The sequence below is a fragment of the Macaca nemestrina genome, chromosome 1 (genome assembly GCF_043159975.1).
Source record: "Macaca nemestrina isolate mMacNem1 chromosome 1, mMacNem.hap1, whole genome shotgun sequence".
Lineage (NCBI taxonomy): Eukaryota > Metazoa > Chordata > Mammalia > Primates > Cercopithecidae > Macaca > Macaca nemestrina.
In genome coordinates this window covers 82,888,089-82,906,805 of record NC_092125.1, presented here as the reverse complement: position 1 = coordinate 82,906,805, position 18,717 = coordinate 82,888,089, and the positions used below count along the sequence as shown (strand labels likewise).

The window sequence follows — 18,717 nt, the reverse complement described above, 5'->3', positions numbered from 1 at the left end:
CCTTTACTTAAAGTGAGGCTTCTCGATGTAACTGAATCTTTTTCCTTCCTCCCTAAACCTGAGATTTCTTCTACCCTGCTGGCCCTGGTCAATGGCACCATCAACCTCCCGGCCACCCAGCCTAGAGGCGTCCTCTCCCTCACCTGCACCCAATTATGGGCCAAGGCCTGTCCAGTTCACTTCCACGGGTTCTTCTGTTCTCTCATCATTCTGACTCCCACTACATGGGTCAAGGCTCTCTCATCTCTCCACCTGGAGTTCCCACCATAACCCCCCAGTTGGATTTCAATCTCAATATTTCCCCCTCTAACCCATCCTTTACACAACTTCCCAGGCCACCTTCCTAAAAATCAGATCAGGTAATGCCATTGTCTTCTTCTAAAGTTTCTGATCATTTTCCATTACCTAAAAAATAAATTAATTGCACCTTCCCCATAAAATCATTTCAGGCCCTCCATACCATACTCTCAGCTGTCTGCCAACCTGTCTCTTCTTATTTCCCTTGAAGAACCCTACATCCAACCTCACTGAACAACTACTATTTCCCAAACACACCAAGTGCTCTCTTAACTCTGGGCCTTTACACATGCTGGTCCCTCTCTCTGGAATGTGCTTTTCCAAAGTCACTCTTGAGTCTACTTAAGTGTTTCTTTCTCTATGCTCCTACCTGTATTCCTCATATGTCTGTTAAGAACATATTTCCCTCTACCACTAGGATGTACGTTCCTTAAGGGTAAAGGTTTTGCTTTACACTTAACGTGAAATCCCTCGCAATGCCTGGCGTGTAGAATGTATTCTGCATGTTTTCTAAATGAAGGAGTGCATGTCTTAGGTGTGGCTAAATTCAAGCCAGATTTTATGGTAGAATAACAATGATAAAACAATTTGGGGTCCAATGCTCTGGCAGCCAAGGGTCAAGGGCAGGCAACTTATCTGCACAAATACCCTCTCTACTATTTTGATATTCCTCCACCTCTGCCTCCTGTGTCCATATGGTGACTCTATTTTACAAAAAGCCAAAAATCACATGATCTGACGCATGGTCTTAGAAGGGAATAGAATATATGAAATTATAACTGTCCCAGAAAATCCAGCCCATCTGGTAGGTGCTTTTTTTTTTTATTAAGATATAATTTACATACCATAAAAGTCACCCTTTTAAAGTATACAATTGTACAATTCAGTGGTTTTTGGTATATTCATAGAGTTGTGCAACCATCATGACTATCTAATTTCAGAACATTTTCATCACCCTAAAAAGAAAACCTTTGACCCACTAGCAGTCATTCCCTATCTCATTCCCTCCCAGTCCCTGGCAGCCATGAATTTACTTTCTGTCTCTATAGATTTGCCTATCCTGGACATTTCATATAAATAGAATCATGAAATATGTGGCCTTCAGTGTCTGGCTTTTTTCATTGATCCTTTCTTTAGGACTCCATGTTGTAGCATATATCAGTACTTCATTTCTTTTTATTGACAAATAATATTCCATTGTATGGATATACCACATTTTGTTTCTCCATTTATCAGTTGATGGGCATTCGGGTTGGTTCCACTCTTTGGCTGTTGTGAATGCTACTATAGATGCTTTTAACACTGACCTGCAAGGGATGGGATTGTGGTTAATGAAACCAACAAAAAGGGCCTTCTCTTATTGGACCTGCTGCCTGAGAGCACATTGGGAATGGGCTTTAAAGACAGAGACCCAGAAAGGAAGGGATGATTGGAAGGCACTAGAAGCTGTCTATTTGGGGGACATCATCACTGGAGAGCAGGTTGCCCTGGCAGAAAAGAAAGAGGATAGACCAGTCCCAGTCCGACTTACCTCCAGAAGTGATAGAAAAGTAGAGGGACATTCAGCCCCAGCGTGAGCCACTCTTGCGCACACAGGAACATGATGCAGAAGAGGCTATGGATGGAGTATTCTGGCAGCACCAGCTGAAGAGGGAGCAGAGACACAGCCCTGAGTTAGAGAAGGAAAACACCACTCCTGCTTCTATGGCAGCTGACTTCTGCCTGGACACTGCCTCTCACAGGCAGTTGATACAAAGGCCCTCCCTTGAGCAACATAGAGCCACTGTCCCAACACAGATCCATTTCTGGTAAGTTCTTCTTTTTATGGCACTCCTCTTTTCATTATACCCAAACCCAAATGACACAAGCCCTCAGTGCACTACTTGCTATGAATAGAATACCATGCTTGCTCCTAGGGGTCACCCATGGATGGCCACTGGGAAGACTGGAAGAGCTGGTCCAGTCCATGTGTCATCTGACCCAAGGCAGGACCACTAGAAGAAATACTGCAAGGGTTTCTAATGAGTCCATAACTGCCCTGCTCTTATTTTTCTGGCCCCTGTGTGTCCTCCTACAGTAACTCACAAACCTAAAGTGAATATGTACATTTATCACAAATATAGGAGGGTCAGGAAAAAATGGCCAGCCTCAGGAGGCAGTGGTATTTTGCCTGATGGTGGATGGAGCAAGAGGAATGCAAGAAAAAGAACAATTAGCAATGATGAAGAGGGACAGTGTAGCCTCTGCGGGAAGAGGGAAGAAACTGATCCTGACCAAGAAAGGCCTGATGGTGGGAAGCAACCAGCAGGAAGACTAAGCTCTTCCACCTCCAACCCAGCCACACAGGTATAAATGGGTAAAAGGAGCTTAAAAGCATTGAAAAGCTGCTCCTAAGGGTGCTTACATTTTATCAGAAATCAAAGTTGTAAGCTAAAGGGTAACTGTAAGAAATTTGGCACCTAGACCAGCAGTAGGGAAGGTTACATATATAAATGCACCATTTTACCCAGTTATGTAGGGACATATAGATATATATTACCAAATATATTTATTTATATAATATATAAATATACTTTGTATTGCTTAGGCTATCCTGAATGCTTTGGTCTTCCTATCAAAATCTTTTGAAATATCCTGCAAGGCCCATCGCAAATGCCACTTACTTTCTTTTTTTTTTTTTTTTTTTGAGACATAGTCTCACTCTGTCACCCAGGCTGGAGTACAGTGATGTGATCTCGGCTCACTCTAACCTCCGCCTCCTGGGTTCAAGCAATTCTCCTGCCTTAGCCTACCGAGTAGCTAGGATTACAGGTGTCTGCCACCACGCCCAGCTAATTTTTGTATTTTTCAGTAGAAACGGGGTTTCACCATGTTGGCTAGATCGGTCTTGAACTCCTGACCTCAGGTGATCTGCCCACCTCAGTCTCCCAAAGTGCTGGGATTACAGGCATGAGCTACTGTGTCTGGCCTCAAATGCCACTTTCTATTGGGAGTTCTGCCCACCCTCCCCTGTACCTCTGGGCCCCACAGCATGTTTTCTGACCCCCTCCCAGGGGTACTTTCCTAATCTATCCATTGTGGAGTCATCATCCTCTTCCCACCTCCCAATACAGACAGACTCCTCTGTCCAGCATTCTGCCAGCCATCTTAGCCAACGTCTATTCTTTTCTCATTTCCATTTACAAAGTGCCTTTGTACAATGCACGGCAGTTAGGAGAGACTTAACAAATACTTGGTAAAGTGCATTGAACTGACCAAGTGCACGTGTTTACAACATGGCTGGCTGGCATTAGATATGCAGCCTGTGGTTACAAACTAAGATGTCTTTGGGTGGAGAACAAACTCCCTCAAACCATCCCATCTGGGTGTGGACCATGACTTTGGTCTCTCAATTTAGTTAGATGAGCTAACTACCCCAGATGGCAGACGCAGAGAGAGAAACACATACGCACACATTAAAAATAAAGACATGCACAGCACACGTGTAAGACATTTTGTAACTATGGGGCACCTTCTTTAGTCTCAAAGTCCAGTGCAGATGAATTGCATTAACCCTCACCTTAGACTTCTTAGGCAGTCACCTGAAGAATCAGAACAAAGGAGCCATCATTCCGGATGTGGTGACCCTTGGTGGGTGAACTGGGTACAGCCAGCCCCTGTGAATCTCAACCACCTGGCAGGAGGGGGCACGCCATGTCCCTAGTATATCTCCTCATAGGACCTCAGAGCTGTGCTAACCAACCCTATCTACCCCCAGCCAAGGCATCACCCTACCCCCTTCCATTCAAAGAGAAAGCCCACTTTCTCAGAGCCGGGTGCACTAGCCCTGGGAGGCAGTGGCTGTGAGTTCTGCTGTGCACATCTCCACAGTTTCTAATCATTGGTTTCAGCCACTTAAGCTGAGGTAATTAACATGTTTAGAGACAGCCACCATGGGCCTGAATCATCCATTATTTCTCCATCTCCATCTCCAACTCCAATGACAAATCTCTGACTGATTACAGTTTGGATTTCAGGTCCCACTCTTTTTTTTTTTTTTTTTTTTTTTTTTGAGACGGAGTCTCGCTGTGTCTCCCAGGCTGCAGTGCAGTGGCGTGATCTCGGCTCACTGCAAGCTCCGCCTCCCGGGTTCACGCCATTCTCCTGCCTCAGCCTCCCAAGTAGCTGAGACTACAGGCGCCCGCCACCACGCCCGGCTAGTTTTTTTTTTTTTGTATTTTTAGTAGAGACGGGGTTTCACCATGTTAGCCAGGATAGTCTCGATCTCCTGACCTCGTGATCCACCCGCCTCGGCCTCCCAAAGTGCTGGGATTACAGGCTTGAGCCACCGCGCCCGGCCACAGGTCCCACTCTTAATCACCACCGCTTCTTCTCTCTTTGGGGCTTGATTGATTGTGGAGGCTGCAACCTTCCAAGCAGGGAGGATTCATCACTGTCTCCATGCAGAAGAAAACTGCTTAATGGAGGCCAGCTAGTCACAGAGGTCTCCAGCCTTTTGGATGGTTGGAAAAAAAACTGAATAATTTACTCTGCCATTTCAGGTGGCTTCTCCAGATGACCTCTTACTACCTAGAACACTGACCACTGACCTCTTACTACCTAAAACACTACTACTTACAAGTAGAAGAGGCTCCTCCAACTAATCCAGAGAGTTTTAGGAGTGACAGTGACCTTTTGATACACACACTGGTCCTTACCTACTTCCCCAGCTGCTCCTTGTCACAATTATGTGAAAGAGGTAGGAAACCTCTTCCTTCTAGACCAAATGGAAATCAGCCAGGCCATTTGCATGAGGCCTGCGCCATAGCCATTATGGCTGCCTCCACTCACACCCAACACTCAACCTTCTGGAAGGTGGTAAGGTTGCATTTCCCAGTTCTCGAGGGTTGGGGGTGCCGATGGGCTGTGGGCAGAATTGATGTGCAGAGAAGGGCCAGACCACTTAACGGCTGATACAAAATGCTCCAGAGTCTCTTTTCCGTTTCCTCTGACAAAGCAAAAAGCATTTAAGATGGTGGGTACTCCATCATCCTGAAGCCACAAGTAAGGAAAGAGGCCCCTAGGCAACTCATGATGGGCTAGAGTGTGAGCAATAAAGAAACTTGTGTTGCTTTAAGCTGCCAAAAGGTAAGTGTTGTTGTTTTTTTACCATAGCGTGATTTAACCTATCTCATATGATACCATCAGCAAGCCCCAGAATGAGTAATCAATGGGAAAAGCAAAGTTGTGTTCTTCACTCTTTATTCTCCCCCAACCATCCACCCAGCCCTTAAGAAGCCATCGAGGCTGGCAGGACACAGCTCCCTGTCACTGGACATGCTCGGGCAGGGGCTGAATAGCGACCAGGCAGGTATAATGCTTATTTATTTGTGTTTGCAGTCAGACCAGGTGTTCCCTCCCAACTCTGAGAGTATCTGTTATATAAAGACCACCCCTAAAGCTTCCAAGCAAAATACAGAGATGCTGATGCAAGCACTCACCACAGCCCCATGACCCTGAGTCATCCCTTAGCTTTGGAAAACACTTTCTTTTTTAATAAGAGAAGCTGTTGAATGGTGCCAATCTCATTCTTTCACTCAACAAATGGAGAAACTGTTTCATGCAAGCCACAGCCTATTGAATTGTCATATACATTATTACCCTGCTTTCTAGAGTCACAAATTCTAAATCTCAACATGAGTATTGTGGGATTCATTCCAACCAGGGGGGATCATGGAAGGTTGTGATCAAAGGGAAGTTGGAAAGGGCGAGTAAAACCTAATCACGTGTGGGAACTGGAGGTTGGCATCCTAGAAGTGGAACAACGAAAGCAAAAGCATAGAGAGATGGAAGTCACTGACCTGGGGTGGCTCCTTAACAAGGCCACTGCAAAGGGCCCCTATTCAAGGACATTAATGATATCAGGTAAGGACTGTGTAAATGCTAACTAACTTTATTCCACCTGTCCTGACTTCCTGCCCAGATGCTAACAGTCAATTTTCATTTGCTGGCAAACATTTCCCCCTGGATATCCCACAACCACTCTGTGCTGAAATTCACGTTCCTGCCAATTCCCGCAAACTTTATCTCCTAAATTTCTGACTTCTACTAACCACACCATCTCTGACTCCTTCTTCTCATCAGTCTCCATATGAGTCTGTTTCCAAATCTTGCTTCTTCACAGCCACTTGCATTTGTTCCTTCCTTTTTATTTATCCTGCCCCTGGACCTCCTCTCCAGGCTGGTGCAAGAAACTTCTAGCAGGTTTCCATCCCTGCACACATGTGCCCTCCATCCAACAGAGCAGTATATGCCATGCTCAGCTCAGCTCTAAGCTGTTGTCCTTAATCTTGTTTTTCCAGGAATTTTACTTGTCTGCATTTTAAATATTTTATTTCTAGTTATGCATCCTCTCATTCATTCATGTATCCATTTGTTTGCTGTTTTACCCCATCAATGACCTGCAGCTGGAGAGGGGCATCAGGGGTTGTGGGAGAGATTGTTCTTACCCCCAAAGGAAAAGAAGTAGAAAGAGGCTGCTTGGAGTTGAAGCAAGGGAATAATGCTCCTGGTAAGAAAAGGGATTCCCTAAGACCAGGGGAAGGGAGAAGATGAGGAAGATGGAGAGGCAGCAAGCGCCCCTGTTGTTGGAGATCTGTCTGCTCCTCATGCATCCCAAGGGCATAGGATTTCTGTGGGGCTGGTGTCAGCATGCCTGGGACCAAACACATTAAAAGTCACAGCTATGGAAGCCACGGGGAAGCTCCTGGCGCTGAGTTTATCTTGAAGAGAGTGGAAGCTGTGAGACTCAGAGTCTCCACCCATCTCTGAATGCCCCTGTCGACTCAGACAACAAGCTTTACAGCTGTAATCCCATAAGTCTCAATATATTAGCCCAGTGTCTCAAAGCATTATATAAATTCCTACAGTTACATAATACTCAACTGTGTGATCTTTAGAAAAGTAGCTACCCATGCCGAGTCTTATTTTCCCCATCTGTAAAATGCCATACCTACCAGCCAGAGACACAGGATGTACTATGAATGATGGTGCTCTCAAAAGTGAAGAAGCCTCCAACAAAAGAAGACACCACTATTGTGTTGTGATCATTATTATCATTATTATCTTTTCTGAGATAGAGTCTTGCTCTGTCACCCAAGCTGGAGTGCAGTAGCACGATCTTGGCTCACTGCAACCTCCACCTCCCAGGTTCAAGTGATTCTCTTGCCTCAGCCGCCCGAGTAGCTGGTACTGCAGGCATGCGCCACCATGCCTGGCTAAGTTTTGTACTTTTAGTAGAGATGAGATTTCACTATGTTGACCAGGCTGGTCTTGAACTCCTGACCTCATGATCCGCCCGCTTTGTCCTCCCAAAGTGCTGGGATTACAGGTGTGAGCCACCGTGCCTGGCCAGTCATTATTTTTAGTAATCATATACTAGCTGATGACCATTCTCAGGTGGATAACTTGTTGCTCTTACCGTTAAAGTCAATGAAATGACCCAGAACCAAAGTTGGTTTCCTGACTTTTCGATTCAGTCTCCTGACTCCCTTTGATTGAACCAAGTTCCAGCTTCCTTAAGTGGGAAGAGAATCCAAGGGCTGTTTCAACAGCCTGACTCTCAAATCATAAAAAACCTCAGTCCTTGCCTGTTTTCAACAGCAATAATCCAGTTCTGTGTGTCTGCCCTAAGGTTTATTTGCCCCAGGAGCCAACGAGTGTGGAGAAAAAGATAATATCTCTTCTATTTGACTCCTCAGCCCATAGTAAACTGGCCCTAAAACAGAGGATCCCTCTGGGATGCCCAGGATGAAGTCAATATTCCCAGCATGGAGATCATTCTCCATTTGTTCCCAGATGAATAATCATGCACGTGAGTGTGCAGTCAGCCCCTGCTCGATTTACATCTGGGCGAGGGGACAGCAGGAAGGAGCGGACATGGATGCCATGCTTGGAAAACTAGGATTTTGCTAAACCACAAGACTATGAGAAAAGCATCTCCAAGCACTGTCAGGAAACCACATTCCGGGTCCCTTTGCTCCCAGGAGGCCATGTGCTCTTTAATCACTCTGGATGAAGGTTGTCTTTGGAGAGACTGCACCAGCCTGGGCATCCATGAAGGCTGCCCAGCCCCATAGGCCCTGCTGTGTCAGGGACTAGCACCCAACCTCAAATGGCATGATACAGTAGGAATACTCTGCCAGCTGGGACTTGGGTTGGGTTGACTTGAGTGTTCCCTATTTGTTGGTGCTGGCATATTAAAATGTTTTGACCTCCTGGAATTTGCATCAAGGTTTATTACATATTTTTAAGCCACAAGACAAAGGCTCTGCTACATAAGAAACCTAACACAGAATCACCTAGTCTAGAATTATAATCTTATTTAAAATTTTTCTAAATTCTTTTGTTAAGAGATGGGGTCTATGTTTCCCAGGCCAGTCTTCAACTCTTGGGCTCAAGTGATCGTCCTACCTCAGCCTCCCAAATTGTGGGGATTACAGGTGTGAACTACCATGTCTTGTCCTAGAATAATTTAAAGTCACCATAAAATTAGTATGACACCTACTGATTTTATGTACACCAGGAACTGTGGATGTGACTCAGAACCCTTCACTGCTAGCAGCTCTCCTAAATGCCTGGACCAAGTATTGCTTTGATCTTGGCCTTCTATGGCCAGAATTGGACCCTCATGACTGACTGCCAGGGCCTGGGCCACTATTCAAGGGAAACCAGTAGCACATTATTTTCCCCCTGGGCCTGCACCAGGAACACGAAGGAAAATAAGTTAGAGAAAGCAAGAGAAGGTTGCCTGCCTGAGTGACCCAGGACCTGAAGACAGAATAATTTTCCTCCCGGCCTGGGGAGGCCCAGTGGTCAGTGAGGGCATGAAGGGCAGAGGAGTGATAGGCTACTTCCAGCCCGAGGCGCCTTCTCTCCAGGCCTCCCACTCTTCCATCCCATGGGGCCTCTGGTTTCTCCTTTCTTGGCTTACCCTCCCTGAGCACATTTACTCCACACTGTGGATGTTCCTGTTGCTTCTTGGCAGCCACTTGGACTCATTTCCACCTCTCCACTGAGAGAAGGCAGCACAGGGAGGAAAAGGCACACAGAGAGAAGGGGGGTCAAAACCAGCACCCCTGCTGCCCACTGCTCCTGACTACCCAGGGAGTGAGGGCCCAGAGGCCCCTGCTGGGATTTAGCTGTGCATGACACATCTGCAACCGGCCACACATGCTCCAGATACTGCCTTCGTGGACTGCCCTGGGCTCCACTCTTGCCCTGCCTGGCACCCTGGGAGCTGCCTGACCCTCCCTGTCCTCACTGCTCATTGGGGACCAGCTTCCAGCCTGACTGACACTGACCGGCTCAGGCACCTCTAGCCCCATTGTCATTTCCCTTGGGGCCCTCACCGCCAGCTGTACCCTGTGCAGGGGATGCAGGCCAACCATCCTGCATAAATTACAGATCCCAGCCAGTCGACTGGGGAAATTCTCCCGCTTTGATCCAAGAAGAAAAGCATGTACGCACACCACCACGAGGAAGAAGTCTTCTTCCAGCGGAATTCACGGGTCTCAGCTTTGTTTCTGGAGGAGAAGGAAACCAAGGCAGGAGGTGACTGACTGGGCCTAGTGCCCTGATCTACAGCTCGGCTGCTCCCACCCTGCCTCCCACCCATTTCTTTAAGCTTCCCCATCTTTTAGCAGTGGTTCTCAAACTTCATGATACTTTGGAATCCCCTGGAGCTTTTGCTAAAACCCAGATTGCTGACCCCACTCCCCACTAAGTTTCAGATGCAGTGGGTCTGAGTGGGGCCTAAGAGTCCCCCTTTCTAACAAGGTCCCATGTAAGTCACTGAGAACCCTGCTCCTCAAAGTGTGGTCCCTGTGCCAGCATCCAGTTTCTCCTGGGAGCTTGTTAGAAATGCAGAATTTTGGCCCCATCCCAGACCTACTGAATCAAAGCCTAGAGTGTAACAAAATCCCCAGTGATTTACATGTACATTAAAGTTTGAGAAGTGGCTCCTCAGCACTGATACCCAAAATAGAGTCTCCCAGCCACCAGCATCCAAATTGCCTAGGGCACTTGTTACAAATGCAGATTTCCAGGTTCCACTCTAGACTCTTTAGATAGACTCTCTGGGTCAAGAATCTGCATTTTTCAGAGCATTCCAGGTGATTTTGTTAAACACTTGAGCTGAGATTCACAGACCCAAGGTATGAAGACCGTACAAGGGTCACCGGGCCATAACACCTGGAATATGCCCAATCCCATCTGAAGAGCACACGAGGCAGATGCTTCTTTTTTAAAACCCCTGGTGTGAGGCCTCCTCCCACCCAACCGTCCCAGAGGCTGTGGGTCTTCTCCCACATTACGGTCCTGTGCTCACCGAGCCCTGCTCACCAACTACTGCTTCAGGGGCTCAAGTCTGGGCAACCGGCATTTGCAGTCAAGAGCAGTTGTCTCTGGCTCCTGGCTCTCCCACACACCACCCTGTGGGAGAGCACCCCTGAGGCTCCCTGGGCCCTGCAGCCCTGCGGCCAGTGGTCTTTAGTCTTGGAGGGTTGGCTTTGGCATCTTCCTGGGATGGAGGTGAGCTCTCCAGCACCCTTCTACCTCCAGAATCCCCCCTCCAGTTCTGGCCGGATTCTTTCCACCCTCCACAGGCCACTTCTTCATTCAGCCTCACAAGCTCCTTCCACCTGTCTCTGGCCCTCCTGGTATCTCAATGGACACTTGATAGATCTGTAAGGTGGCAGCTTCCTTTTAGGACCAAACCTTTGGATTCCAGCCTTGCTCTGCCCACTCCTCCCAGCTTTCCTTTTATAATTGTTTTCATACAGCATCAAGACACACTTGAATTTCAAAAGCCTCTGCCAGTTTCCTCACACGCTTGTTAAATTACTGAACTACCTAAGATTTCACTCAGGGAGGAGATGAGAATAAAAGCGCTCTCTCAAATAATACCACATTTTTAAGGGACAAAATTCTCCTACAATTTACTGGCAATTCAGAGCTTCTTAACACTTGTAGCTTCCCACTCCTTTTCTTCTTTGAGCCAGAGATGACGGGAGTAGAAATCATGCCCAGACTATAGGGAGTGATCAGGCAAAGACTCAGACTGTTTGAAAGGAGATGCACTCACCAAAAGGAATGTTCCAAGAATGAGGAGGGCAGTGGGGTTAAGGGTTCAACAGGCCTTGTTCCGGTGCTGGAGAGCCCAAATTTCACACTCATTCAGCAAATATTTATTAGAAGCACTTACTAGGTGGTGAATGCAAAGCCATCCAGCTGGGGAGACTCAATGTAAATGACCAGGTGTAACACAGGTTCTAGGAACAACAAACACAGAAGCCAGAGGACAAACCGAGGCAGCACATAAGCACTCGATGCAGGAGGAAAGGAGAAAAACCGTTGTTCTGAGTGAGGAAATGAAGGAGGGACCCTTGGAGATGACCGCCTCTCAAGTGGAGATTTAAAGGATGAGTTATACTATGGAAGGCAGAATGTGGTGGCCAAAGTTGCTCCCAAGGGACACTCACAGCCATCCTTTCATTCAGGGGCTTGAGACAGTCACTTTTTCCTTTATGTCCTGGGAAGAAAACATCCATTCCATCACGTGGGCCATCCCTTATACATCTTCCAGGCAAACGACATGGCAACTGGAAATGCTTTCTGCCAGTCTCTTTTTAAACCTGGGAGACTTCCAGAGAAGAGTCACAATGATTTTACCTGACAAGGAAGAGCATGGTGACAGGAAGGGGAACAAGGGCAGAAACAGGTCATCTTCTGCCTTTAGTTACTCAGCATGGGGCAGATGATAATGAGCCTGGACATCAGCCCCACCTGCCTAGAGCTGGCTGGGAATTTAGCACAGCCGAGAGCCCCGCCCTCCTCTCAAACCTGTCCCACCCACGGTGCCCGCCCAGCCCAGAGTGAAGGGAAGGAAGCCCAACTCTGCTTAGAGAAGAGGGTTCCAAGTCCCCAGGGCCACACCTCCCACTTTCACTGCCCACTACAGCCACGTTTCCCAGGTGAGGCTCTGCTGCCAGGCCTCTTATGCAACAGGAGCCTGATGTTTCCAGAGGAGGGAGTTGACCTCATGCACCACTACGCTCCTTAACAGAGCGAAGCTGGTGTAAGCCTGCATCTTCAGCAGCACCATCAACTTCTAAAGAACCTTTTTCAGGAAAAAAAAAAAAAAAAACCCAGATGATTATCTTACTTAACAGCTATTAAGTGGTGTTAATTACCTGTTACTCTCAGCAGGTTGGAAAAATTTTGCCCTAACAAACAAAAGAGGGTGAATTGAATGAGAATGGGTAGTACTGGCATTCGCAAAAGAAACACAAGCTGTCATCATCATCATCATCAATTAATATTTATTGAGTGCACGTACAGGGGAATGGGCAATTTGCTGAATGTCCTTACCCACAGCCCCAACTGCAAGAACAAGACGAATGGACACAGTCCTCCCTCCCCCTTGCCCGGGCAGAGGGTGTTGTCCTCCCCGCCGGCCCGGGCAGAGGGGGTGTTGTCTGAATTCGAGCACATGCATATGTGTTTGTCCAAAGTCTGGCAACAATTCCTGTTAGCTGGACTGTGCCAAGTTTTATCACAAGTCTGATTTAGCAAACTAATATTTTGAAGAAAAGATAAAATAATATTGTAACTTGCTTCCAGCAAGGGATAGAGTGCCAGTGTCTTAGTAAAAATAGTAGTAGATTAAGGAACAAGGAACTTGGGCTGTAGCCTGGACTATTAAGAAACTACAGAAACTTCAGTAAACCATTTAACCTCAATAGGCTCAGTTTGTTCATCTACAAAATGAAAATGATAATAATAATAGTATCTAATTCATAGGACTGTTATGAGTATTAAATGAGTTAATACATGTGAAGCTCTTAAAATAGTTTCTGGCACAGAGTAACACTTTATATATAATAACTATTACCTGTAAGAGGAGGCATTTGACCTGCACAATCTCTACAGTCCTTCTCAGTTCAAATACTCCATATAGTTTTAAAAAGCAGCAATTAAACTCCCTTGAAAATTAAACCAACAGATCTTCCTTTTCACTCTCCAGTGCTTGCAAATTTTAAAAATCCTCTTCCTCCAATAATTTTTATCCCCAGAAACACCATGTGTTCTGGGGAGTCTGACCATTTTGTGTGTCAGCAATTACCACTCCTAAGTAATAAAAGCTCCCATGCTCCTGAAGGATTTTCCTCACTTCTCAAGTTAGTACTGTGCAGCTGTAGGTGTCTGTGCCATTGGTTTTTCTGTGTGTATCTCTGTGGGTATCTCTCCATAAAATTGTTCCATTGCACAGGGACCAGCACATAGTTGGTGCAATGGAGCACACTCTCCATTTATTCACTTAACAGATATGCATCAAGAGCCTACTATGAGGTGTCAAACACTATGGCAGGCACTGGAGGTGCCAGGATGAGTTCAGTGAGCCTCGTGACAATGTTCTGGGCACCCCCAGGCTGATGGGAGAGACCGACAGCCGAACACTGGACCATGCTGCAGCCAGCACTCTCACACTGGTGAGCAGGCAAAGGGGTCAAAAGCCACAGCCTATAAACTACAGGTAGTGGGGAAACCTGGCAGGCACACATGGAGAAAGGGATCCCACTGCAAAATGGTGGAAACACCTGGGGCCATCTCTGGGTCTTGAGAATCACTGTGACAAACTGCCACGAGTCCCAGGAAAACCCTCTGCTCCCACATCAAAGAACAGGCTTCACATAGGAGGAAGGAATTACCCCTTTCCCCTGAAGTGTCACCTCTTCCTCCTCCTCTCATCCCCTGTCCCTGCCTCCTCCCACCAGAGCCACCCGTCTCCTCCTAACTGGTCCCCCCACTTTCACCCCACCCTAAGCTATTTTTCACCAGTAGGCAAAGTGATCTTTTTGAAACATAAATTAGATCATGTGAGTTTTTGGCTTAACCCTCCAACATCTTCCCACTCTCCTAGAAGGAAACCCAAACTCCTTCAGATGATCTCTAAGGCCCCACATGATCTGGCCTCTGTGCCCCAGGGCCCCACAACCTGCCACTCGCTCCCCTGCTCACTCCACTCCAGCCACACTTGACCCTTTGTTGTTCCTCAAACCCAGCAAGTCTGTTCCCACCTCAGAGGCTTAGCACGTGCTGTAGCCCCTGACTGGGGAGCTCCTCCTCAGATATTTGCATGGCAGTGCCTTCATCATTCAAGAATCTACTCAAGGACACCGCCTCAGATGAGCCCTCCCTGCCGATCCAGTATCGTCTCTCTCCTTATTTACCTTAATTTTTCCATGACTCTTAGCATCATTAACTGAAAATGTGCCCACTGTGCGTTTGTTTACTTGCTTATTGTCTATTTCCCACACTTGAATGTTCCATAGGGCAGCTTGTCTTTTTCATGACTTTACCCCCAATTCCTAGAACAGTGGCTGGCACACGGTGCAATTTTGTTGTTGCTGAGTGAGAAAACAAACTGGTCCTTTGGTCATTCCCCACACAGGCATAGCTATCACCATCATTGAGCTGATTTCTGAATATGAAAAACCATAACAGCCATCCCAGTAACTAAGAAATGGTGTTGACTCGACACTAATTTAGCAGGCCCCAGGTTCAGTAGGTCTGGTCCCAGTGTATCTCTCTGTTGCACATCCACAGACTGAAGCTCCAGCTCTGGCTGGTCCCTTACAGGTGAGTACAGTTGGTCACAAAGGGCATGGACAAAGAAGAATCTGTGCAAATTCAAACTCAGCTCAACTCTCCAAGCTCTGAGCACCAATGCCCTGAGTTAAACATGGCAGGAGGCCCAGCAAAGACCTTACAATAGATCGGGAGAGATAATCCGAAACACCTAAGTGACTATATAATCCAAGGCTGAATATAGGGAGAAGCAAAATAGAAGGGTAAGCATAGTAGGGTCAAAGAGGAAGGAGGTAGATTGGCCAACACTGGCCCTTGCTGGGATACACACTGCTATGGATTGAATGTTTGTGTCCTCCCCTAAATTCACATATTAAAGTCCTAATCCCTATTGTGATGGCATTAGCAGGTGGTGTCTTTGGGAGGTAATTAGATCATCAGAGTGAAGCCCTCATGAATGGAATCAATGCCCTCATAAGGAAAGACACTAAGGAGCAAGCTTCTCTTCTCTGCCATGTGAGGATACAGTGAGAAGATGGCCATCTGCAGATCAGGAAGAGGGCCCTCACCAGAAACCAGTCATGCTGGCACCCTGATCTTGAGGTTTTAACCTCCAGAACTGTGAGGATAAATTTCTGTTAAGCCACCAGTCTATGGTCTTTTCGTTGCAACAGCACAAGCACACATGTGCACACACACACACACAAAATGCCTCACTGGAGCTTCCTCCTCCTGTTTCCCACTGTCGCGGTGCAAGGGGTAAAGGAAAAGCTGCAGGAAAAGGCTGGCCAGTGTTATGAGAAGGGAAGGAAAGGTCACCTGTCCCCAGGTATTGCAAAGAACCCTCTGCAACTCCTGATGTCCCCACTCCAGAACCCTAGCAGGGCTCCCCTCTCTCCAGTGGCAGAAGTGGGTGCTCTGAGGGGGCCTGATGAGGAGCTTTACGGCATCACTGCCAGAAGACAGCACTTTCCCTCCTTTCTTATTTCCATTTCTCATTACGCCCACTCTCTAGGCGACCACAGCAATAGCAGAGAAGGGCAAGAGAGGAGGGGAAGACAGACCCTACTTGGGAACTTTCCTCCTCACCCCACAGTTCCCTCTTCTCCAACACAGTGCCTCCCAGTTCCCTCCTGGGTGCCTCAAAATTGCCTAAGTTATCAGCCTGCTTTCCAAGCCCCCAGGGTCCCCATACTGTACTCCATTCCTTCCCCAAATCTCCATTCCTGCTACTAATCCCAAGAATCTTGTCCTTCGTGCATCTCCCTTAGCCCCCACAACCCCCATTCTTGGAGCAAATGACACCGACTTGCCCCTGCAGAAGCCAAGGCTACAACGGTGACAGATAGTTTCTGTGATTCCCAAGCAAAATGCAGGACATGTGTTTACTCACTCATTCAGCACGTATTATATACTGGGTCCCATGTGGCAGTGCTGGTGGGGTATACAGAAGCAAGACACCTGCATGAAGCTTATAGGCTAGTGCAGAAAACACATGTTGTTATGAAGGAGAACGTTGATATTATGCATGAAGAAACATATGGTCAGAGTTTGGGGTCTGGGATTCCAAGAAGACTGCCCTAAAGAAGAATAATCAAAGCGAAAGTAGAAGAGTAATCCTTTGGCCCTACCTTTCTTTGTAGTGTCCCAGGCAAGAGATGGTGGTGGTCAGGACAGGTAGTTAGGGGCAGAATATGATGAAGTCATACTGATGGATTTCAAAAATACTTAGGATGCACCATGTACATAACTTAGTAACTGATTGGATGAGAGGGTATGAGCATTACTCTTAGAAATCTTGAACGTCAGTGTGAATGATTTACTGGAATGAGCAGCAGCATTGGGAGGAAAAATATTTTTAGGGGTGAAAGAAAAGAACTCAGCATGGGCCACCATTTGAAGTGTGCTATAGTTAGGTTTGACCTCTCCAAATCTCATGTTGAAATTTGATCCTCAATGTGGTGGTACTGGGAAGTGGGGCCTAATGGGAGGCGTTTGGGTCATGGGAGCGGATCCCTCATGAATGGCTCGATGCTGTCCTTGCAATAATGAGTGAATTCTCACTCTATTAGTGCCCGATGAGAGCTGGTTGTTGTAAAGAGCTTAGTACTTACCAACCCTCTCATTTCCTCTCCTGCTGTGTGATCTCTGCACACACCTGCTTCCATTTGCCTTCTGCCACGAGTGGAAGCAGCCTGAGGCTTTCACCAGGTACCCAACCTTTTGGCCAGATGAACCATGAGCCAAATAAATCTTTTTTCTTTATAAATTATCCAACTTCAGGTATTCCTTGATAGCAACACAAAACAGACTAAGAAAAGTCCCTATAGGACATCCAGAGCAGTTGGATGTTGAGGACTGGTTCTCAGAAGAGGAATTTGAAGGTTCTGGAAACATCAATAGTAAATGAAACCCTGGGCAGGTGGGAGAGTGAAGAGTGAGACAAGATGGAGGACACAGTCCTTAGGGTCACCAACCTTCAAGGAATGAGTAGCGAAAGCAGCACAGAAAAAGGAGGCTGAAGACCAGCAAAGACACAGGGCAGGGGAAAACCAGAGGGTGTGGGGTCAGGAAAGCCAGGGGGACTGAATGTTTAAAGATGGAGACATGGCTGCCAGACACTGCTAAGGAAGATAAATATCATGCAGAATGAAAAATGCCCCCTGAATTTGGTGACGCTGAGTTGCTGCCACTTCGCACACCGCTTAGGAAAGTGTGGCTGTGGAAAGCAGGCAGGAAGAAGGCAGGAACTAGGGAGATGTGTGGGAACAAGGGGATTTTTGTTGGTTGGTTGTTTTCAAGAAGGCATATTAGATGAGCACAACTTTATGTGGAGATAGGACAGCTGCAGAAATATTGATCCTGTTCCTTACTACGTAAGGTGAAATCTGGATTAGTCTGAAGACTGAACGTTAGGTTTTCATTTGAAATCATCAACCTAGAGGTAAGTTTCTGGAATGCAAACAACCATTTATAAGCGGGGGACAGTCCATGCCTCTCCTGGAGCCCCCACAGCTCTCTGGGATGTGGCTGTCATGGGTCCTAGCATAGGTGTTCAATAATAACTTAATCAACTGGTGGATGGATGGAGAGACCCTGAGGTGTGATTAATCACTCCTCCCTGGAATTTCAATCATAAGCAGCTCATTCCATCCATCCACACTCAACAGACATTATTCAGGGCCTAATAGTACCACAGCCCTGGGCCTGGCAGAATTTATATCACCTCAAACCATGGCACCGGGAATGTGTGCAAGGCACACACCGGGACATGTCCTCTGTACACACTGGGAAGTGCAAAGGAAGCTGCTCCCCACACTCCATGAAAAGCAAGGCTCCATATGCATATCTGCTCCCTTGAAGAGAGCAAAGGAAACAGCCAGCACACATCTCCTCTCTGCTCCCACCACTGGCGACTCCCCATTATCTTTCATATTTTCCCTTGGTGCCACCTGAGAAGTTAGTCCCAACAAGCAGATTCTCAGTGAGTTGAAGAAGTGGTGGGTGTGGGGTCTTACAAAGGCATATGTTTTTATGACACTGTTCTGATACAAAACTCTGAAAAATAGGAGCTAACAGTGTCACCTTGTCTGGGACCTTCCAACTAAAGGCTGCTTTAATTCCAGGGAGCGCAGGCCTCGTAGAGGCTGCTTAGAAGATAGCCAACATTGATGCTCTATGTTATATACCAATTAAAAGCTGCATTGAGGCTAGGCACGGTGGCTCATGCCTGTAATCCCAGCAGTTTGGGAAGCCGAGTGGGGTGGATCACTTGAGCCCAGGAGTTCAAAA

General features: G+C 47.0%; 1 protein-coding gene and 1 long non-coding RNA gene across 5 annotated transcripts in view; both read right to left on the bottom strand.

The window, feature by feature from the left end:
* LOC105478329 (cornichon family AMPA receptor auxiliary protein 3) overlaps positions 1 to 18,717 on the bottom strand; it is a 333,823-nt gene that overhangs the window by 8,022 nt on the left and 307,084 nt on the right. For all 4 annotated transcript variants that reach the window (XM_024791880.2, XM_011735507.3, XM_011735517.3 and 1 more), the window contains exon 4: positions 1,829 to 1,941. In XM_024791880.2, coding sequence (XP_024647648.1) covers positions 1,829 to 1,941 — 113 coding nt within the window. The remainder of the gene's footprint in view (positions 1 to 1,828; positions 1,942 to 18,717) is intronic.
* On the bottom strand, positions 2,961 to 11,554 carry LOC139359087 (uncharacterized). Its single transcript, XR_011614717.1, has 3 exons — positions 11,540 to 11,554; positions 9,805 to 9,860; positions 2,961 to 9,349 (listed from the first exon to the last, which is right to left on the bottom strand). It is a non-coding gene; the product is annotated as an uncharacterized lncRNA (long non-coding RNA).